General features: G+C 46.0%; 1 protein-coding gene across 1 annotated transcript in view; it reads left to right on the top strand.

The window, feature by feature from the left end:
• rbm46 (RNA binding motif protein 46) overlaps positions 1-23,548 on the top strand; it is a 75,956-nt gene extending 52,408 nt beyond the window's left edge. Inside the window, exon 11 of the mRNA XM_056300153.1 lies at positions 23,507-23,548. Coding sequence (XP_056156128.1) covers positions 23,507-23,548 — 42 coding nt within the window. The remainder of the gene's footprint in view (positions 1-23,506) is intronic.
• The last annotated feature ends 262 nt before the right edge of the window (positions 23,549-23,810 follow it).

Below are 23,810 nucleotides of genomic sequence, written 5' to 3'. Positions count from 1 at the left end.
GGAAGAGAGGGATAAAATGAAGGAGTATTACAGTAACTATGAAGGAACTGGAGAAGTTCACTCAGATGAAATACTATGAGGCATTCTGGGAGTAAAAACTAAAGAAGGGGGTTTACTGTTATAGCAGCCAGATTTGTGCCATCACATCATCACTTGATATACCATAGGGCATTTTACCAGTAGCTGTTAAAGAATCGATGAGAAATGGGATTTAGATAAGCTGGTTGATACAACAGGTAAACAATTGTGTTCAGTATGACAATGGATTGTGTTATATACATTGTGTTGTCCCTTATGTTGTCACATTTGGATTTGGTCGTTTATATACACCGATCAACCAACACATTAAAACCACTGAGACGTGAAGTGAATAGCATTGATTATCTCGTTATATCCCATAGAAGAGCAACTGTAGCTGAAATTGCTGACAAAGTTAATGCTGGCTATGACTGACGGGTGTCAGAACACACAGTGCATCATAGTTTGTTGCGTATGGTGCTGCATAGCTGCAGACCACTCAGAGCGCCCATGATGACCCCTGTCCACTGCTGAAAGCTCCTACAGTGGGCACGTGAGCATCAGAACTGGACCATGGAGCAATGGAAGAAGGTGGTCTGATGAATGTTTACTAACCGGATGCCCCCCTGTACACCCCATTTTGTAGAATTGCATTGTCCTTATACGTACTCTTGTCTTCATTGCTCAACAAAGCATAGTAAAACATGAACAATGGATCCCACATGTGCAATGTGTCCAGACTGACATCCAAAACTGAGAGCCACCAGTGCGGGCTATAGCACTCAGACACGGCCAATTGTGTCTGTAGGGACGCCCGACCAAGCCGGAGGTAACACGGGATTTGAACCGGCGATCCCCGTGTTGATAGGCAGTGGAATAGCCTGCTATGCTACCCAGACGCCCTCTGGGCAATGATTTGCTGGGAAACCTTGGGTCCTGGCATTCATGTGAATGTCCATTTGACACGTACCACCTACCTAAACTTTGTTGCAGACCAAATAGCCCCCTTCATGGCAGTGGTATTCTCTGATGGCAGTAGCCTCTTTCAGCAGGATAATGCAACCTACCAGACTGCAAAAAATGTTCAGGAACAGTTTCAGGAACATGACAGAGTTCAAGGTGTTGCCTTCGGCCTCTGAATTCCCCAGAGCTCAATCTGATCCAGCATCTTTGGGGTGTGCTGGAAAAACAAGTCCAATCTATGGAGGCCCCACTTCACAACTTATGAGACTTAAAGAATCTGCTGAGAACATCTTGGTGCCAGATACCAGAGGATACCTTCAGAGGTCTTGTTGAGTCCATGCCTCAACAGGTCAGAGCTGTTGTCATGGCACAAGGAAGACCTACACAATATTAGGCAGGTGGTTTTTATGTTTTGGCTGATTGGTTTATGGCAACTTGACTTTGGCAGTGTGCGCTGTCGCATTCATGCCAGTGAAGCATCTTTTAACTGAGATGAACAAAACTGAATTGAAAATGAAAGAATGATTGCTAGCGCTCGGTGTGGATTGCCAGCTCCACTGCTCAGAGTAAAGTGGCTGAGCTAAACAAGAGAGCGAGCGACTCAAGAGAGGGATGAAGCAGATGGTGAGAACTAAGAAGGGAGATTGGAGAGAAAAAGTGAAGGGGAGGGAACAAATCATAAACTGGGATAATGGCTGCTTGCTGTGCTCGCCTGAGTCAAAAATTGGCAGGGTGAGTGAGGAGACAATGAGAGAGGAGAGGGAAGGATGGAAAGATGGAAGAGTTAGAGAAGAGACTTTAAAAAAATAGGATGATAGTTGCATACTCAAACCCTCAGAGTTCCAGAAAAAAAGAGGAAGATGAATAAGTGAAAGTAAGGAGAGAGAATCCAAGAACTGTAAACTAGGGCAGCCTGATATTGATTGACACACTGCCTGCAAGTTATTGTGTTGTGTACCTGCAGCTACTTGGCTTCAGATCTCTGGTGTGTGTTCTGTTGTCACTGCTTGTCTCATACTTGCATTGCTAATCAGCAATCTCCTAGAGTTCTTCTTTTGACTGTTCCTATTAGGGATCGCCACAGCGGATCATCTGTTTCCATCTCTTCCTGTCCTCTGCATCTTCCTCTGTCATGCCAACTACCTGCATGTCCTCCCTCACTACATCCATAAACCTCCTCTTTGGCCTTTCTCCTTTCCCCTTCCCTGGCAGCTCCATATTCAACATCCTTCTCACAATATACCCAAGATCTCTACACCGCACATGTCAAAACCATCTCAGCCTCACCTCTCTTGCTTTGTCTCCAAACCGTCCAACCTGAGCTGTCCCTTCAATATACTCATTCCTAATCCTGTCCATCTTTGTCACTCCCAATGACACAACAAAAGCCCAATCATCCTTTGTGACAAACTGAGACCTGGGAATAACCAGCAGGGCTCCATCAGTGGATCTTAATGGTCGAGAGGGCGTATACCAAGTCAACAAATCCAAAATGTATGTAGAAGCAAGACTGTTTAAGGCCTTAAAAGGTGAGCAATAACATTTTAAAATAATTTCCAAATATAACGGAGCCCGTGTAGGGAGGCAAGCACAGGAGTGATATGGTAATGCCTCTTTGTCCCAGTAATGAGCCAAGCAGCAGCGTTTTGTACAGACTGCGGACAGAAGAGGGAGCCCTTGCTGATAAATGAGTCAAGTGTGTTGCAATAGTCAAACTGAGAATACATAAAGCAAGTAAAACTTTTTGCAGATTGGCAATTGATAAAAAAAATGACCTGGGGAAAGTATGATTGAACAACATGTTTGATTTGATTATCTAAACCGAGGTTGGCATCGAATACTTCCCCAACATTAGTACCAAAAGGGCAGATGGAATTTGAGGGACTGGACAATGATCTCTGAGTTATCAATTCAAAACTTTATTGCAGATTCAGGGTCCATACCTACTTTCTATTGTTATCAGTCAATTAAATGGCCGTTATCAGTTGTCATCAGACCATAAATATGAGATAGTGTGGGCCCACTCTACCTCCTCATTGGCTCAGTAGGCCGCTATCATCGATTCATTCGTTTGATCACGGCACGTCTCATGTCTGCATCCACATCACATGACTGTTTCTTTGGAGCAAAAAACAACTAACGTTAAATGGCTGACATATCGTTAGGGTTAGTTGTTAATTATCATAATAATCAACAACATAAACATATACATTCACTCAACAAAGATTATGAAAATAAAATGCACATTTCTCAAGCACTCACATTCAAGAGGCCAAAATTGTTTGGTGTCAAAGCAGAGTTAAAAGAATTGGCAATACAGCAAATAGGATGTAAATTGCAGATTTCTTTTAAAAAAAATGTTTGAAGAAAGAAAGCCACTTTGTCATTGTACAGGTTACAACGAAAGTTCCCTGCATTTAACCCATCCTATTGAATATGAGTTGTGGGCCTTCGTGGTGCAGCTCCAGTTCTTTCCTTTGCCTTGGTCAGGGACACAGACAAGAGTTTTAACTCTAACATGCATGTCTTTGATGATGGAAGGAAACCCACGCAGACATGGGGAGAACATGCAAACACCACACAGAAAGAACCTAGGACGGCCTGGGATTCGAACTCAGGACCTACTTGCTGTGAGGCAACAGTGCTAACCACTGGGCCACCATGCCGCCCAATATTTGCCCCAAATATTAGGTTGCTATTGTTACTATCATTATATATGTCATGTGGACAATTGGCCCTGTGCCTGATAATTGTCTGTAAGGGGAAAACTCCCAGTGAGAGGGATAATGATAGATGAGGCCTGTGGGGGGGAGCTAGCGGGGGAAATAGTATGGTGGGGTACTACCATAGGCAGAAATGGATGTTCCGGGAAGGGAGTGGTGGATGTAAATAGTCAGGCACCTGGAGATGACTGTATGGCGTGCTGCAAGTTGGCCACTAGCATTCGGCTACCCTGTCTGTTGGGGTGGACTCTGTCAGTCCTGAAGAGGGAGAAACGATCCCAAACCAGATTAAAATTGTCAATAAAACCAATATTGTGAGCTCAGCAGGCAGACTGGAGCCAGGTATGGAGGTTGAGGATTCTGCTGAAACGCCCTGCTCCACAGACCAGTGTGGGAGTAGGACTCAAGATAGAAACACACTTTGCACAAATACCTAATAAATAAATAAAAAGGTCATTAAAGTCCTTTTTGGTCAGTTCAGACTGCTGACGAGCTGCATCGTTTGTCCCCACATGAACGATCACTTGATGGGTGGAGGACAGGATTGAGCACTGCAGCCCTAAGAGGAGCTTATCCAGGATATCAGGGACCATGGCGCCAGAGAAACAGTGTGTGGCTGTGTTGAAGAAACGGATGTTCCTGATTATGGAATCCTCAACTATTACTGTGTTTGGAGAGAAAAAGGGATGAGGAGATATGGGCTGTGGGTTCTCATGGCAGGAGAGTGCACGATCCACACTGTGTTGAAATTGCTAACTGGCGATGGGGTGTCTGAGCAGGCGTGTTGTGGTGAGGCAGCGACATCAGCTCTGAGAATGGATTTCCCTGCTGGCTTGGGGCAAGGAGGACTTCCAGAGTGTCTGGGTCACAGCCTCTTTCAGGATCTTATGACGGGAAGAGAACGTCATTACCTGGGATGAGGGCTGTTGTTTTGGCTTTACAGTGGGGTGGCGAGCGACCTCAACACTGCTAGCCACTAGTGGTGACAAAGCTGCAGTGTCGGCAGGCACCATTTTCGTAGAGGGGTCTAGATCGGGATGAGTCGGAAACCGCAAGAATATCAGCTGGGTGAACAGGAGTGTCATCAGACAGGGTTACTTAGCAGTTGGAAAGGCTTAAGCGAGGGGACGAGGCAACCCCGTCTAAGTCTCTCTTGCAACCGTGGACCACCACTTCAGCCCAACATGACTGTTGGTTAGGTATCAAGCAGGAGGAAAGCCGTGGAAAAGTGGAAGGGTCCCACAGAATTGTGTCCTGAATGGTTGCACTGAGACAGGCTGCCGAGAAGCCCGTGAAGCTGGTCAAAAGGGGTCTTTTATGCAGTTCATCAGAAAGCCATCGAACATCCTCTTTAAGGTCAGCGATCTTTCTGTTTGCTTTCTTGAATAGCACAGTCCTCAAAGGGCAAAGTTGGCATAATCGTTGTGGTTAGCTTAGCCACCAGGCTAAAAACAAGCCTAGCCAAGAAGGAATCACGAACAATATATTTGTCAGTTCATCTTATGTACTATATACATAAAAGAAAGGAAATTCCGTTTCCCCAGCCCACAGCAGTGCAACGCAAAGACAAAAGCACATGTTCAAAAACAACACCACCAAAAACATACAAAAAGAGAAGACGCAACCCCCCCCCCCAAAAAAAAACCCCCACTAACAGCCGACAACACAGTCCACCCAGTGCAACACAGTCCAAAAACTCCACCGTCCAGAGAACAAACACAGCTAGGATGACTGTCGGAACTGCCAGTCTGCATGGGCTTGCAGTTAGCCTAGCTTGCCCCGCCTGCGCGTCCTGTCAGACCTCCCTCAGTGTTTCCCCCCCAGGCGCAGCTCCAGCTAGGGCCGTGGTCCTTGGGCCAATCGGATGCAGCAGACCAAGCTCCCTCAGCCGATCCAACGCCAGCTCTCCTGGCCAAGCGAAATCGACGATCAAAATAAAACATTTACACGATGACAAACTTAAAACGCAGATGTAGATGTGGACAAAGACACTGCATAATCGGTACTGGGTGAGGCCACTGCAAACGCGTGTCAGCGCCGCCATCTTCCCACACACACTGCAAGTAACCAGATCAGTAAGGAAATTGTAATCAATAGGAAACAAGCAGGGATGTCTTGCAAAACCAAAGGAGCTTAAATAAAACGGTAATCGACTAGTAAAACCGTTAAGCTTAATTCAGCTCAATAGCTTCAAGCGTTAAAAAACTGTGAAGCGGCTAACGATGCTAAATATAAGCCATTAGCTCTGTTAGCTGACAGTTGAGCCCACACGGTTCTCACCACATACAGCTCCAGCACTACAGAATCAGAGGCTTCAGTAAGATCAAGTCAGGGCAGGAGTGTGATGTCTTGAGTTGATGCAGCTGGAGGACAGTAGGGGGAGCTAAACGACAATATAGGATGTAAGTGACTAAGAGGGGAGAAGGAGTGTGACGTGGGTTGTTCAAGTAGAGAGGCGTATGCTAACAGACGCGTGTCTTCGAGTGGTCCCTTAGCAACACAACAAGGAGTCAATCGAATCAAATCCATAAATATAAGCAAACCATAAAATCAACTAAAATAGTCCAACGGTCCCAAGGAGCTGCCAAAAGTTTTTAAAAGTTAGAAGCAAGCAGAGCAATAAACAAACTAACAAATGAACAAACCGTCAGCTGGGAACTGGAACTTTATGTTAACAGTCTCTCACCACTGCACTGTCCTAATCTTGTGGCTCTTCTGCCAAACCAGGAAAAAAAAACATGTTCCACGGCCGCCTGTTGCTTTTGCTTGTGTTGACCTTGAATACAGCCGTCGTCCTTGCTGAGTGTATCCTATTCACACTTGAACAGCCAAGGCAGTCATTTTGACGGTTTTGGATTTTCAAAGTTTAATCACTGTGGGGGGAAAAAAAGATAGACCTTCTGCTTCCTGAATGCTCTTAAAACTGCATATATTTGCATTAACATGAGTTTTACATCATTCAATTATTCATTATCCAAACAGCTTATCCTGCTCTCAGGGCAGCAGGGATGCTGGAGCTTATCCTCGTAGTCATGGGCGGCAGCCAGGGAGACACTCTGGACAGGCCGCCAGACCATCACAGCCCCCCCCCCCACCACACACACACACACCTAGGGACAATTTAGTATGGCCGATTCACCTGACCTGCATGTCTTTGGACTGTGGGAGGAAACCGGAGCACTCCGGGTGCTCCGGTTTCAACAAGTATTTCACAAAACATTTTACATTTCAACAAACATTTTAGTTTTTCGTTCGCACATTTGTTCAAATAGGCCATTGTTTTTTGTTATTTTGCCTATGTATTTTTTGTATCTTGCTGTCTTTGTTTTCTGTACAACTATTGCATGTTTTTAATGTAATTAGTCAACCTGTTTGTATTCCATATTTCAATTCATAAAAAAATAGTGAGTTACTGTATTTTTTTATTTGCCTCAGTTCATTATTTTATTTGATGTACCATTGCACATTCTGCAGTATCTACTATGGTAATGGTATATATACAGACCTCCCATTATTGCACAGATACCCGTCTATTTTGACAGTCTGTTCTCTCGGTCCACCCCCTCTGCTGCTCCTCCTTCGGTGTTTGTCCATGAACATCACTGCCAGCCGTTTCCAGCTTCCGCCTTCGTGAGAGGCGGCCTCGCGAGATCAACAACTTTTATTTTCTTACCATCTCTTCTCTATATTGTGCCCTAACCTTTTCATTTTGTTCTAATTTAGCCATTTTCTGTGCTTAGTTCACTTATTGCTAGATTCTCTAGTTTTCCTTCTTCAGAGCCGGCCCAAGGCATAAGCGAACTAAGCGGTTGCCAAACACGACACGTTGATAAATATATATATTTTTGTGTGTGCGATATATCATATCAGTAGTAATCACCAAAAGTTAAATATTTTGATATGTTGTTAGCAGACTGACAAATTAAGGTTTCTGGTTTAATCATTTCCGCTGCTTATGTCAGAGCTGGGGTCAGGTTCATGCGCAAAATAATTTATTTCTTTGTTACTCTTCTGCACAGTTCAAAAGCAATTAAAATAGTTAACTTGTTAAGGAAATGCATTGTCTGCTGGTTTATTTTAAGACTTTCCAGCACAGTAGTAAGTCATGACAATGGTACGGCAACGATCAAGCATTGTCGGTGGTGGGAGCTGGGTTTAGCATGGGGGAGGGGGCAAATCAAATTCTGCTTAGGGCCCCATAAAGCCTTGAGCCGGCTGTCTTTCTTATACGATTGTTGTATTTAGTAGGCAGCGTCTCGTTCCTAGTTTGTTATTGGACTGTGATGTTCTGTTCTCAGGTCTGCCACATGCTAGTACTAAAAGTCTTCAGATGGTTCAGAATGCTGCAGCTAGAATCCTAACTAAAACTAGGAAATTTGACCATATTACACCAATTCTTGCCTCCCTTTATCAGCTTCCTATCCATGTTAGATCAGAATACAAGGTCTTTCTGCTGACTTATAAAATCCTAAATGGGCTTGCCCCATCTTACCCGTCTGATCTCCTTAAACCGTACACTCCATCTCGAGCTCTTCGCTCTCAAAATACAGGGCTCCTGTGTGTACCCACAGTTAAAAAGAAGTCAGCTGGTGGCAGCAGGGCCTTTTCCTATCGGGCTCCGTCCTAGTGGAATAACCTGCCTGCTGCCGTCAGACAATCAGAGTCTGTTGAGTCCTTTAAATCCAAACTTAAAACTCATCTTTTTGCCTTAGCTTACAATTACTTGTCTTTGAGTGCTTCACGACCTGTACTGCATGGCGGGTCAGTTTTCTGTCTCAGTGAATTTACCAACCACTGTTCTACTGATGAGGTTATAGAGTATAGATTATGACTAATGACTACTGCAAACTGTTCTCTTCGCTCGTCTTTTCTCTCTTTGAATGATGTCTTCTTTCTCTTTTTCTGTATTGAATCGTGTCATGTGAGTCTCCCTTGTGTGCACGTGCAGTCGATTCTCCTCCCAGGTCTCCGTGGTGATGGTCGCCACCTGGGCGCTGCTTGGCATTCCCCTCATCACATCTTTTTATATATCTTATAAATCCATATAATTTTTTTTTTTTTTTTTTACATGGTGATGGTGGTCGCGTGGCTCGGGTCCTGGGCAGTTCCGGTGGCATCTGGACACTGTTTGGCATCCTGTGCATCATATTCTTCATACAATTTATAAGTCCATTATAATTCTGTTTATCCTCTTTCAATGTTGTATTGTGTAAACACAACATCCATTGCACGTTGTCCGTCTTGGGAGAGAGACCCCTCCTCTGTTGCTCTCCCTGAGGTTTCTTCCCGTTTTTTCCTCCCTGTTAAAGGTTTTTTAGGGAGTTGTTTCTTATCCAATGAGAGGTTCTAAAGCAGGGGTCGGGAACCTTTTTGACTGGGAGAGCCATAAAAGCCAAATATTTCTAAATATATTTCATTGAGAGCCATATAGTATTTTTAACGTATAATAAATTAAATATGTCTTACTTTTAATGCGACTTCTGGTGCTGCATGGTTTTGCTGATGGCCTTGTAGTCTGGTTCATACGTGGTGAGGTTGAGCTTCATGCAGGCGTTGAGGCTTCCATCAGTTAAACGTGAGCGTAGGTTGGTCTTAATGTTCCTCATATGCGAGAAAGACTGTTCACATGCATATGTAGAGCCAAACATGGTCAATACGGCAATACTCACACGCTGCATTGTGTGGTATGTCACAGGAAGCTCGTTCCAAGTTTTAAGAATCAGCTGGTCTTCAGGTTGAAGATTTTTAATTTCTGTCCACTTGTGTTCCCTCGCCAGCTCTGCTCGCTGTCGCGCAAGACTTTCCAACTCTCCATTAAGTGACTTGAACTTACTCATCCACATGTCTGATGCCTTCAGGTCAGCAACTTCCAGCTCAAAGTCTCCGATAGAGACCCCGGGGATGCATGTCAGGTCGATTTTGTCCACTGCACACTCATGTGGATGAGTGATGAACTTGAAAAGACCAGTGCGCGCACGAAATTCTCCAAAACGTGCTTTGAATGACTGCAGGAGATTGAACGTAAAGCCAGCTAGCTGCTGGAGATCCAGATGTTGAGTGGAGTCACTTGCTAAGCATGCATCTCTAAATTGTTGCAGTCTTTCAAAGTGCAGAAGACGACCTGTTTCAATGTCCCTGAGAAAGACTTCCAGCTTGCTTTCAAATGCAAACACTGCTTGTTGAAGGGATGAGATTGTATTTCCAATACCTTGCATTTTCACATTGAGCTGGTTCAGATGGCCAGTTATGTCCACGAGATAGTGAAACTGCAGGAGCCAGTCAGTGTTGTCTAGCTCAGGATGCTTGACGCCTTTCATTTCAAGAAAAGTCCGGATTTCACTCAGGCAAGCTGCAAAACGGCTGAGCACCTTCCCCCTTGACAACCAACGCACGTTGCTGTGTAAAAGCAGACCGGGATAATGATTCCCAACTTCTTCTAACAGAGCTTTAAACTGGCGATCATTTAAAGCTCGGGCAACAATAAAGTTGACCACTCGAATGACCAGAGACATCACCTCGCCAAGCTCCTGGCCACACGTCTGAGCGCAAAGCGCCTCCTGGTGCAGGATGCAATGAAAACTTAGGATGGCTCTCTTTTCATGTTCACGGAGAAGCGCTACAAATCCTTTGTTCTTCCCCAACATACAGGGTGCACCATCAGTACAGACAGAAATAAGTTTATCCATCGGTAGTTTTTTTTTCTTTAGCAAACTTCATGAAAGACATGAATAAATCCTCTCCTCTTGTTGTCCCTTTCATTGGCAAAACAGCCAAGCTTTCCTCACGCAGTGTGTCACCTGCAGCATACCTGGCAATGATACTGCACTGAGATAGATGGCTAACGTCTGTTGACTCATCTAACGCGAGAGAAAAGTATGTCCCGGCGTTTATGTCCTTAATTTGTGTTTCCTCGACTTGATTTGCCATCATGATGCTACGATCGTGCACAGTTCTTGCTGACAGGGGCATGTCTTTTATTCGTTTGATTATCTTGTCTTTATTTGGGAAGTCATCAAACAGTTCATTGGCCACATCAAGCATGAATGTTTTGGCATACTCGCCATCTGTGAATGACTTTCCATTCCTTACTATTGCCAAAGCCCCCGCAAAGCTAGCGGAATTCCCGTCACCTTGCTTGGTCCACACACGTAGTTGCTGCTGACTCGTCTGCACTCTCCGCTGTAGCTCCTCGCGTGCCCTTTTCCTGCTGTCCCCCGCTGGAGATTTCCATGCAAATGAAGCATGGTGCGTATCGAAGTGCCGCTTTATATTTGACCGTTTCATCGATGCAATTTTATCATTGCATATTAGACATACCGCAGACCCTGCTCTCTCCACAAATGCAAATTCCTCTGTCCACGCAGCCTGGAATGCACGGTAATCATCGTCTTTTTTTCTTTTCGCCATCTTTTCCGTTACAAGGGTTGAAGCGGATTAACTAGTTGGCTATCTGATAAAATTGATTTCTTCACCTTTACAATGACCCGGACATGCTCGCGAGCCATTGGTTCCCGACCCGACCCACGGGTGACCCGTGAAATTTATCTTCAAAACTAATTTCTGTTTACTTTAAAATGACACAGTATTATTAAGAAATATCATAAGTATTTTAAAATCAGTTCCAAACTGATTTTTTTGAAAAAAAAATAATTTTCAACTCAAAATTGTCTGGGAGCCATATGCCGTCACCGGAAGAGCCATATATGGCTCGCGAGCCATAGGTTCCCGACCGCTGTTCTAAAGGCAGGATGTTGTGTTGCTGTAAAGCCCCTTGAGGCAAATTTGTAATTTGTGATATTGGGCTATACAAATAAAATTGACTTGACTATATGGTATGTATCATCGTATAAAGACAGTACTATGGTACTTGTACCACAGTACACACAATATGGCTTACTATAGTATATAGTCCTGTCAAAAATACCATGGTGGTCTGGCGGCCTGTCCAGGGTGTCTCCCCGCCTGCCGCCCAATGACTGCTGGGATAGGCTCCAGCATCCCCGCGACCCTGAGAGCAGGATAAGTGGTTAAGATAATGGATGGAAGGATGTACTATTGTAATTGTACTAGGGTACCATTATGGTACAATTACTATGGTATGCAAACTCCACACAGAGGACGACCTCCAAGGTTAGACTACCTCAGGACCTTCTTGCTGTGAGGCGACTGCGCCAACCACTGCGCCCCTGTGCTGCCAAGAGTTTTAGATCAATTGGACATAAAAGGTAAGAGCTACCTAAAACGACAACGAGCGGTCAAAATGACGGCACATAATTTTTGCATGATCGTGGGCGTCGTGTCACTATTTATGACGTGCGTTGGTCGCATCATTTCCTTCGCGAAGTCAATGCTCCGTCCTAGAAACACACGCTCTTATGACTGACACCGGATCTATCTCCATGTACACCACAACACCCATAATAACGCCTGTCATGACTGTACGTCACAAGTTTCTTCTCCCTATGATGTCCTTCTCATTGCGCCCTCATACACTGGGAAAAAAAAATTGTTGGATTTACATAATTTTTTGTATGTACATCAGTTGCACATATTAAAGTTATGTTTTCTAAAAATAATTTATGCTCAATATACTATATACCAGTTTAGCAGTTTTCTCGGGAGGTCTCCTATTCAAGTACTAGCCAAGTCCAAACCTGCTTAGCTTCGGTGATTTGGCAGAGCCAGGGTACATGTTGGTGCGGCTACCGGCAAAGCAAAAGCTTATAAACACTGCTCACATTTACAGATGCTGCTTGGACGCATGTTGACGCACATCTTCTTCAGGCAATAGCATAATGAGCAGTAACCACCGATATCTTCACAATATACCACTGCAGAAGCTTTCACCGTCCGAAGGGGAGGGTTCCCCAAACTCCTTCATTCGTCCCTAACATGACTGAAACTTTTAGATTTTACATCCATCAAAATTTTCTTTAAAAATTCTACACAACTGAAATATGATCAGAGAAGTAGCATAAATGGATCACGTCATTTTTACGAAATGCATTTTTTTTGTAAATTGTACAACCCCACCGCTCCCCTTTTTTCAGTGTACTGCATACTGCCCCAGCAATGAGGGGCTCCTGTATAAGTGATTGCTTATATTCCTGCAAAACGTACATCAAATCTTCCTCCGTCACCGAACTGTCTGTAAATGAAGCTGACATCAGGGAGATAAACATGGTGCTGGCAATGCCCTCCCTCTCTCAGCTCCCTCCTGTCACCTTCTGCATGGAGGAGTTGGCCTGATTGAGATTCCTGTATGTCCTCCCCTTAGATAACGCTTTGACCATCCATCCTGAAACGAGATGTATTATTTGCGTCATGCATGTATGAAAACAGAGTACTAAACCAAGCATGAATTACTGGCTCTCCTGACATATTGCTAGCTTCCAGATTGAAGTTGCTTGTTCCAACCAGAGAAAAATTGGCTTGAATTTATTTTATTTTTTTTATGCTGCTGATCCTTCAAATCCTAGTATTTCATCCCTTTCCTCCAGCGGGCTGAATACTGCTCAAGCCTGACCTGCTCGCCTTTTCTCAAAAGAATTATCATGGTATCTTCTCCCCTTATGTTATTTTCTTCACCAATGTCCATCCTTTTTTTTTTTTTGCACCTTTTTCCTCTCCCCAACTGTATCCGGCCAATTACCCCGCACTTCCGAGCCGTCCCGATCGCTGCTCCTGCTGATCCAGGGAGGTCCCTACAGACACAATTGGCTGTGTCAGCCGGTGGAAAGCCGGATGGAGGGTGTGTCCTGGTCGCTGCACTAGCGCCTCCTCTAGTCGGTCGGGCGCCTGTTCGGAGCGGGAGGAGGTAGCGTGATCCTCCCACGTGCTACGTCCCCCCTGGCGAAACTCCTCACTGTCAGGGAAAAGACACGGCTAGCGACTACACATGTATCAGAGGAGGCATGTGGTAGTCTGCAGCCCTCCCCGGATCGGCAGAGGGGGTGGAGCAGCAACCAGGACAGCTCGGAAGAGTGGGGTAATTGGCCGGGTACAATTGGGGAGAAGCCCCCCCCCCCCAAAAAAAGGCACTCTTGGACCAAAGCTAAAACAGGCAACAAGCCATCTCAGAACACTGTTCTATAATAATACTGATCATCTGTCCAACAGAAGCATCGCCACATAGCATTTATTTATTCATTTATTTTCGCCTACTGGAGTCGTTTCCAAACTTGTGTTTGTTGCTGCACCAGTGTTCGTCCTACCTGGTCAAAACATTTTCAACAGTGGTATACAGAGACTGGAAAGTGTCTCCAATCATGGTACAGACACCTGTTAACATCATGTAACCCGACTCTATTGTCCAGATAGATAGAATAAATATTAAGGGGCAAAAGTCGTGGATTACAGCTTTAAGACTCGACGTAGGCATTATCCCTGCAACACTAACCAGTGAATTTAAAGTTGACACTTGATTAAACTCCTCATTCTGCAACATAGACAAAGAAACTCTGGTCCACCTATTCTTTCGGTGCCCAGAGGCTTTTCACTTTTGCAAAGACGTCTCTACTTCGTGTATGCAGGACGATAGAAGCCAAGGATTTGAGGGTCCTGCTTCTGAACTGCAACACAGGTACATTTCCCCCTCAGTGATGCCATCAAAGTTTTATGCCTTCTTGTTAAAGTCCGTCTTCATAAATCATGATCGCTGGCTCCACACTGCGCTTTAGATGATCAAGATTATCACGAATCGATTATTTTCTGTAGACCTCGATACTCTTCTCTTCATTGGGGTACGGCGTGTAGGAGGCAACTACACTGAATTGGTTAGTAATTGGATGTGATCTGTGAAGTGTTTTTCCCTTCATTTCTATTTTTTACTTTCTGCTTTGAAACGTTGACGTTTTTTGGCTGAGAACTCCTTTTTTTTTTTAAGTCAGATTTCAAGCCTGGCAGCTGTGACGCCTCCCTCTGCAGTGTATATACTTCATTTCATTTGATGTTTCTTGTTTTTATGTTTAAAAATATCCTGCCAATACTAATATTCCCGGTACGTGTGCACTTTAATGTCTAAACGTGAAGTTGCATAAATATACTTGGGTGTGAAAACCTCTACACGAACACCATGTCTTTGCATGGCAAAACTCTGGCTCCTCCTCCTCCCCTTGTGCATGTGTGTGTGTGCATGTGTATATGTGTGCGTCTCTACGTTTTAGCTCTCCCTCTCACTGCAGACTGGGGTTGTAAACGAATCAGGCTGACAGACAGTAGATCCACTGCCTCGTCAGGAAGGGTGTGGGTGTTACAAATCTAAATGATGTGGTGCCTGCACACGGATGTGTCTGCCTGCCTGCCCGTCTGTCCGACAATGTCCGACTCTTGTCTGTCCAGTAAGGTTTATGTGTCAATCTTTCTGTCCAGCCATCTGTCTGTCCATCTTATATACTTGTATGCCTGCCAGTCTGCCCAGTTTATTTCTGTCAGTCAAATCTGTCCTTCCTGTCTGTCTGTTCAGCCATCCATTCAAATCTGTCTCCCATCCTGTCTGTCTGGCCCACCAATACCATTGTCTGCCCTTTTTTTTTTTTTTTTGGCCTGTCTCTCAGTTTCAGCAACCAGACACTGATAACAGTATATAGAGACTCACTTGCGCGTTAGAATGACGCTCAATAATTTAAAGGGAATTCTTTCCACGATTACAGACCCGTTGTAATCTTCTCCCACTTTCCTGTCAGAGACGGTCCAAACAGCCGGCCCTGCTCACCTTTGATAGACAGGTGGACAGCACAAGGGACACAGCTTTGGTTGTCAATCAGGCTAAACATATATAGACACAAAATCTCAAGACACACACACACAATCTCATCTGTGCGCCTGCACACACGCTTCCACGTGCACTCCTCTGTTCAGTGCGCGCACACACACACACACACACACACACACAGTGTGCAGCAGGGCGTTCAAATCAGTCTCATAAAACCACTCATAAATTTATTGGCCATTCATTTTGGGCCTTTGATATTCTATAATTAAACTACTAAAATTGACGGAATAATCAAACCAGGCTCATCATCTCATGAATCAGTCCATAAAATTATTAGAGAAGACGACCACTTCGCATATCTATTTCACGCGACAGGTGCGTAGGAGAGGGTGAAGTGAATCAAAGGTTGCAAACAAATGCCTAATGAAGGTCTAGCACCCAAACGTAGCAAACAGTATAGCTGCAAGTAAGAGTGTGCGGGAGTTTGGCTGCAACTTTTCATAAAATCATTAACCATCAGTTTCGGTGTTCATAAGTTATAACTGAACCCGTCAAGTTGATGGAATAATCCATGTTGCACCAACTGGGAGTGCTTCACTTGGCAGAGGACGGCTCCGGTGAGCACCGTCAAAAACAGGCAGGACGACGACTTCGATGAAAACAATTAGAACAATCAATTAAAAAAAAATCCACTAATCATCAGTTACAATCAATAATTGGGCAGCAAAGTGATGATCAAGGGACAAAAGGTGATATGAGGTGGCAAGGCTGTGCAAATAGTGTGCGCGCTGAAAGGAGGAGCGCATGTGGGAGCAAATGTGTGTTCATGTGCGCGCACGCACTGAAAGGAGGAGCGCATGTGGGAGTGTGTGTGTGTTCATGTGCGCGCACTGGCAGGAGGAGGAGTGCACGTGGACGCGTATGTGTATGTGTAAGTGTGTGCGCGCGCACGGGTGCTACCGCACACTGATGAGAGGAGCTGTGTGTGTGTGTGTGTGTGTGTGTGTGTGTGTGTGTGTCGAAAGGAGGTGGTGTTTTTGAGAGAAAGGGTGTGTGCGGCCGCGCAGGCAAGATGACGCACAGCAACAGGAGTGTGATAAGGTTAAGACAAAGAAGGGTTAGAAAGAGAGAGAGACAAAGAGAAGGGTTAGAGAGAGAGAGAGAGAGCGGGAGCAGTGCATGAGCAATCCACCTGAAATAATTTTGCGAACAGAAATGAAGTAGAAACCCAAGAAAATTAAAGCAGATGGCGGGTCTAACAAACTGTGGATCACTGCGCAACTGAATAGCGAATGAATTCAAACAATGGTATTTTCTCAAGGAACAAGGGGAGATCCAAAACTAAAAATCGTCCTAGGTAACACTTCCTGCATCTGGATCACAGTATGTATGTGGATCACGGATGATTTCAACAGTTTTCTCACGTGAGATAATCAGACTAACTGCCATTACACCACTGCCAGCCTTACTTGAGCTCGACCTTCCGCGGCGATCAGAGTTCTTGTCCAGCGAAAAGTGCAGGTTCGAGAACAGTTTCTTTTCCTGGTTTTCCGGCATTGAAACGCTGCTCCACGGGAAAACGGCCTCTTCATTCCCAGTTTATCAGATGAGAGAGCTTTGATGCGCCGTCGGTCGTTGTACGATCTCAGAGGAGTTTTAAGTTGCAATTGTGTTGACATTAAGGAAATGATAAGGGATCCGGTCACCTTCTCCTCCTGTGAAAACTGCGTGGTTTGCAGGAGAAGTTCACCAGTCATCACAGCCGGATGGTGCGTGAACAAGACTAGGTTATCTTCCAGTAAAACCAGGGCCAGCGGTAGTGTGAAAACACAGTCTAGTGATGTGCGAGCAGGTTCGGGTAATCTGACTAGAAAATATCACGGGTTCGGGGAGGCGGGTCAAAAAGCGACAAAGCAGTGTTTCGAGTAAGTTATAAATAACTTACAGAAACCAATGTTTACAAGCCTAAGCTGTGCATCACTTGTCTACTTTCTCTCCCCTTCGCTCCATCTCTTGGCCACAACTGCACTTCGAAGAGCAAAAAATGGATATGAGAAAATGGCTACACAGTGCTGCTTCTTCAAGGCCTCCTCCAGCTCCACCAACAGAGGAGGGAGCAAATGCGCCCAGCTGCTCTGAAGAACAAGTGCCGCCTTCTGTGAGCAGCCATGATGCACCTGCTAGCATAACTGCTAGCTGCGGAACTGCCACATGTTATGGACCTGTCAAGACCGCCTGTAATCCAGACAGAGTGTGAAGTTGCTAAACCGTTTTTCAGCTTGCAAAAACAATCACAGTCCATCGAGGGGGATTGGAATATAGAGCACATACATCTGATCGCAATGCTTTCAAACATGCCTCAACTTTGTGCTAGACGTCAGTCTCCACCCTGAGAAACGTCTTGTAGCGAATTCGGGGGGCAACAGCAGGAACCGCCGCAGCCGGGACGCGAACCCACATCTCCCGCACCACGGGAGACATTGCTAATCGCTCGACTAAAGGGTCCGACCCATTAGCCAAGGGCTAACGTGTCTACTTATCCATGCACATTACTGTATTTTTGGACCACAAACGCACAATGCCCCACAAAAGAAAGAACCAGTTGGTTCAGCTAGCGTTTGTGAGACTTAACCCGAAAATGCACAACTGAGGAGTGGGGGGACATCATTCTAGCAGGTTCAGCACCAACACTCACCCTCTGCAACACTTCTAATGGTAAGCCATTTGTTAATTAACTTTGATGCCAGCCTTGGCTTTCATTATTATTATGCCAAGTGTTGAATGGTTTTTGGGTCTGACTGAATTTATTCGGTTACAGTGGATTATGTAGTCTATTTCTTCTTCTTTTTTTTTTTTAAATGATGCACTCAGTGTGTGCGTAAGAGACTTTGCAGCTTTGAAACTGGAACCCGTTTGCTGTGTTGGTTGTTGACAAAAACTTGCATTATCAAGCATTTACATCATAGACTGAGCTCTCGAACGGTAGTTTGTGCCCCCCCCCCGCAGTTCACCCCTAATGCCGCCCGATAAGATTTGCCAAGACCCAGTAGCCAAGACCCAGAGACTATTAGGCTAGGATTAGGATAGCGACGCCTTGAAATCAGTGCATCATGCTGGACCAACAGCCCAAAAATGAAATAGTGCAGCACTGCTCACTTTGTTGTAGCCTCGGCTAAATTTGGAGGTTTGCGGGTTGGGTCAGGTTAGGTTTGGGTGGTTAATTAATGCATATTTTAGTGGGTGGGGCGGTGCAGTTTGGCTCTCATAACGGTTCGGGTGGGTGCGGGTATTAAAAAATCCTGACCCGCGCATCACTAACGGGATCTTTTGTTCCTTGTTCTGCAGGAAAAGGTATCTCTAAAATTTAGATACCTTTTCACAAACATTTAGAGTCTATATGTTTGTGGTGTGCATGTCCCACAGCGAGGGAGGGATTTGCAATTCCACCGCCGTTTTAAGGGCAAAATTGTGTCACCAGACACACTGTTGCTGAGCACAGTAAAGGTGAGAAGATGGGTGGAGGTTACCTGTGAGGTTGAGTGGGGAGTTATGGGTATTGTAGGCTACGGGCAGACATTCCCCTTTTGGCCTCAGGGCTGGGATTCTTCCATAGTCCATGAGAGCAACAGAAGGCTGCACGGTCCGTGCACGGTCCTTCAGTCCTCTACATTCATATAGGCTTCGGCATCTGGGCAAACAGAAAAGGCTGTCAGCATTTGTGCAGATGGGATTCCTACCACTTGTGTAAACTGAGCCATGACCAAAACAATATTCAACACTTCAAGATTAATACACGTTTCGTACTTGTGAGCTCAGCTACAAAAAAGTAATAATAATAATTCAACATTTTAAAAATTAAACACACTTCAACTGGGCGTCTGCATAGCGTTCTATTCCGTTGCCTACCAACACGGGGATCGCCGGTTCGAATTCTCATGTAACCTCAGGCTTGGTCGGGCATACCTACAGACACAATTAGCCGTGTCTGCGGGTTGGAAGCCGATTGTGGTTATGCGTCCTGGTCGCTCGGACCGCCTGTTCAGGGGGGAGGGGGAACTCTGGGGGGGGGGGGGTGGCGTGATCCTCCCATGCGCTACTTCCCGCTGGTGAAACTCCTCATTGTCAGGTAAAAAGAAGCGGCTGGCGACTCCACGTGTATGGGAGGGAGGAGGCATGTGGTAGTCTGCAGCCTTCCCTGGATCGGCAGAGGGGGTGGAGCGCGACCTGGAAGGCTCGGAGGAGTGGGGTAATTGGCTGGATACAATTGGGGGAAAAAAAACACTTCAACTATGTTGAGATTCCATCCATCCATTATCTGAACCGCTTATCCTGCTCTCAGGGTCGTGGGGATGCTGGAGCCTATCCCAGCAGTCGTTGGGCGGCAGGCAGGGAGACACCCTGGACAGGCCGCCAGGCCATCACAGGGCCCTGTCTTTTCACCTAAATAAATGTCTATTAAACTCCATAGAAAAGGACCAAGTCGCCCACTTCAACATTTGTAGTCTGAAAAATAAAATTGTATTACTTGTGTGAACTAAGCTACGCCTAAAAAAAGAGGAAAGGAAATATAAATACACCTCAAGTATGAGGAAAGGGAACAATAGGATGTTAGTTGCAGGGTTAGTGAGCCCACTCCTTGGGAAAGTTAATGGCAGTCTGTGGTACAAGGCAGGGGCGGGCACCTCAGCACCTAAAATTGTCAAGAGACATGGATTAAGGAATTAAGTTTCATGTTTAGTGTTTGTATACAGTTTGTATAGCGTGTATGCAATGACTGTCGTGGTGACCCAGGGGCGTCGACTCTCAGGCCACACAGGCAATCAGCTGCATCCCTAACGACTGGATCGCTTGGGCAGACCCCGTGGATATCCTTGGTGCATGTGCACATGTTCAAGTTAGGGAGAAGGTAGAAAGAGGGGCTGTGATCATGGTATGCTAACGTGGGCAGTGTTTTGATATGCATGTGAATGTCATCGTCTCAGAAACCTACTATATTCAGACAGATTTCAATCTGTAGATGTCTCAGTAATAAGCAAATTCACTATGAAGCCTATTTCCAGGTTTTGCAGATTTACAAATGTGGGAATAGCACTGCCAAGTCTATATGCAAGATGTACTTGTGAGATTTATACATTATTAGTGGTGGTAGATTTCAATATACTCTCAACCATGCTAGGAGGGACTAGGTAAGGTGGGATTTTCCGCCACTCAAGGTGTTGACTGAGCTACTCAGCAGGTCTTGCATCGGATCTCGAACTACACTGGCAGCTGTACCAACATGTACTCCGTCTCTGCCGATTGACGGAAGCTAAGCAGGTATGGGCTTTGGTTGGTACTTGGATGGGAGACCCTCCTGGGAAAACCGAGTTGCTGCTGGAAGTGGTGTTGGTAGGCCAATAGGGGGCAGTCTTCCCCTTCGTCCTAATAAACAAAGCTCAATGCCCCAGTGCAATGAAGGGGACACTGTGCTGCAGGAGAAGTCCTTTGGATGAGACGTTAAGTCAAGATCCCGTGGCACTCATCACAAAGAGTAGGGGGTCCCCGGTATCCTGGTAAAGTTCCCAAACTGGCGCTCTCCATCTGGTCACCTAATCACCCCCCCCCACACACACACACATGTAATTGGCTCTATGACTCCTCCCTCGCCACCTCCAGCTGATGTGGGGTTAGCGTTCCGGTACAAAATAGCTGCCGTACATCACCCGGGTGGGCGCTACACATCAATGACTGCTAGACACACACACACACACACACACACACACGCACGCACGCACGCACGCACGCACGCACGCACGCACGCACGCACGCACACCAATTTGATCCAATAACAGTAAGGCTCTGATTTCACAAAGTGTGGCAGCCACACGCCTTGGCGTTACGTTTGATCCCAGCCTTTTCTTTGATAAGCACATTAAAGAAATCACCAAGACTGCTCTCCCCCCCCCCCCCCACTTCCGTAACATAGCTGAGATTCCATATTTCCGGTCCATGGCTGACGCAGAGACTCCAATACATGCAGGTTTCATCCAGACGTGACCACTGTAATGTTGTTTTCAGGTCCGCCTCATGCTAGTACTAAAAGTCTTCAGACACCTCCAAATGCTGCGGCTAGAATCCCAACTAGAACATTTGACCAAATTACACAAATTCTCGCTTCCCTTCATTGGCTTCCTATGCACGCTAGAGCAGACTGCAAGGTGCTTCGGCTAACTAATGAGATCCTGGCACGCCGGGAGCAGGAACCGAGGACCGAAACGCAGACCGCAGAGACTGGCTGGCATACAATAACGATTTAACGATTGAACTGAAGGAATCGAACTTACAACAAATGGAGAGGCAGGCGGGGGGGGGGTCCAAAACCCCCAAAACAACAGGCAAGGTACAAACAGCACGGAAGGCTCGAGGACAAGGCATGAAGGACCCGGCTAACAAATAACAATCCACCCAAGAGACCAGGGGTGATATAACTGCTCAGGAGCCAATCAGGGAATGGGGAACAGGTGCTCAGGGCAGGGGCAGGAACAGAAACGGCAAGACCGGCGAGCCTTCAAAATAAAACAGGAAGCAGAACGTCACTATGACAAACCCTAAATGGGCTTGCCCCATCATACATGTCTGATCCCCTTAAACCGTATATTCCAGGGGTGGCTAACCACGCGCCACGGAGAGCCATGCGTATGCAGGTTTTCATTCCAGCCGGACTCCACACCAGGCGGTTTCCCTGATTAGAAACCCTTCAACCGAAGAGGAAGAACGTATCAGTGAAATCAGCTGGCGTGGAGTCCGGCTGGAATGAGAACCCGTATACACATGGCTCCCCACGGCACGTGGTTAGCCACCCCTGGTACACTCCATCTCGAGCTCTTCGCTCTCAAAACACAGGGCTCGTGTGTGTACCCAACGTATACAGGAGGTCAGGTGGTGGCAGGGCCCTTCCCTATCGGGAATAGCCTGCCTGCTGCCGTCAGACAACCAGAGTCTGTCGAGTCCTTTAAATCCAAACATAAACTCATCTTTTTAGTTGCCTTTATGTTGGGTGCTTCACGACCTGTCCTGCATGGCGGGTCGGTTTCTGTCTCGGTGAATTTACAAACCACCGTTCTGCCGACGAGACTATAGCGTACAGCTTACTGACTACTGCAAACTGTCCCCACATGTCTTTTGTCTCAGCATGACGTCTTCTCCTGTGTGTGTGAATGGTGTGACGCGAGGCTCCCCTGTATACACGTCTAGTCTGTACGCCTGCCAGGTTTCCATGGTGACGGTGGTCGCCACCCGGACACTGCTTGGCATCCCCCTCATCACATCCTTTAATTATCTTGTAAATCCATGTAATTTGTTATCCTGTTTCAACGTTGTATCCTTCTCTCTCCGATGTGTGACTTGTGTCTGTTCTGGTCTCTTCTCTCGTGTGTGTGAATGGTGTAATGTGAGTCTCCCCTGTGTGCACGTGTAGTCCGTCCTCCTGTCGGGTCTACATGGGGATGGTAGTCACGTGGCTCAGGTCCTGGGCTGTTCTGGACACTGCTTGTCGTCCTCATCCCCATTATAGTTCTGTTATCCTCTGTCAACGTTGTATTCTGTAAATTGTGTTATTCTGCACACTACCCACAGCACATCTGTCCATCTTGGGAGCGAGATCCCTCTGCTGCTCTCACCGAGGTTTCTCCCTGTTATTTATTTATTTATTTATTTGGGGGGGGGTAGTTGTTCCTTATTCAGCGCGAGGGTCTAAGGACAGGATGTTGTATTGCCGTTAAGCCCCTTAGGCAAATTTGCCATTTGTGATACTGGGCTATACAAATAAAACTGACTTGCAAGTTTCTTTTTAATATATCGAAGCATGCGAAGCTGCCGGCACAGACGGGCACAGACGGTATCCCGTCTCGTGTCCTTAAGACTTTCTCTAGTCATCTATTGAATGTTTGCAGAGCTTTGTAACCTGTCATTGCCACTGTGTGGTTGCTACATGCATTCAAAACAAAAAACAAACTTATTGTGCCTGTACCCCAAAAACCCCCTGCATCCCGTCTTAATGACTACAGACCTGTTGTTCTGACCTCAGTAATCCTTGTCGTGCCGGGAGCAGGAGCAGGACCCAGATGCAGACAGCGGAGACTGGCTGGGCTAGAGCCATGCTCTAATAAAGCAAACCAACTCACAAAAACAGGAGCGGAGACACAGGCAGCAAGGAAGGCTGGAGACAAGGCCTGAAGCACCCCGCTACCAAAAGTTAACACACAGTAACATTTATAATGAGCCAGGGCAACCAGGGGGCATATATAACTGCTGGGGAGCCAGTCAGGGAAATGGGGAACATGTGAGCAAAGCAGGGGCAGGAACAGAAATGGCAAAACCGGTGAGCCTTTCAAAATAAAACAGGAAACAAAACA

Source organism: Lampris incognitus, chromosome 20 (assembly GCF_029633865.1).
Source record: "Lampris incognitus isolate fLamInc1 chromosome 20, fLamInc1.hap2, whole genome shotgun sequence".
NCBI lineage: Eukaryota > Metazoa > Chordata > Actinopteri > Lampriformes > Lampridae > Lampris > Lampris incognitus.
The sequence above is the reverse complement of the archived record's forward strand: the minus strand, read 5'-3'. Positions and strand labels throughout refer to the sequence as shown.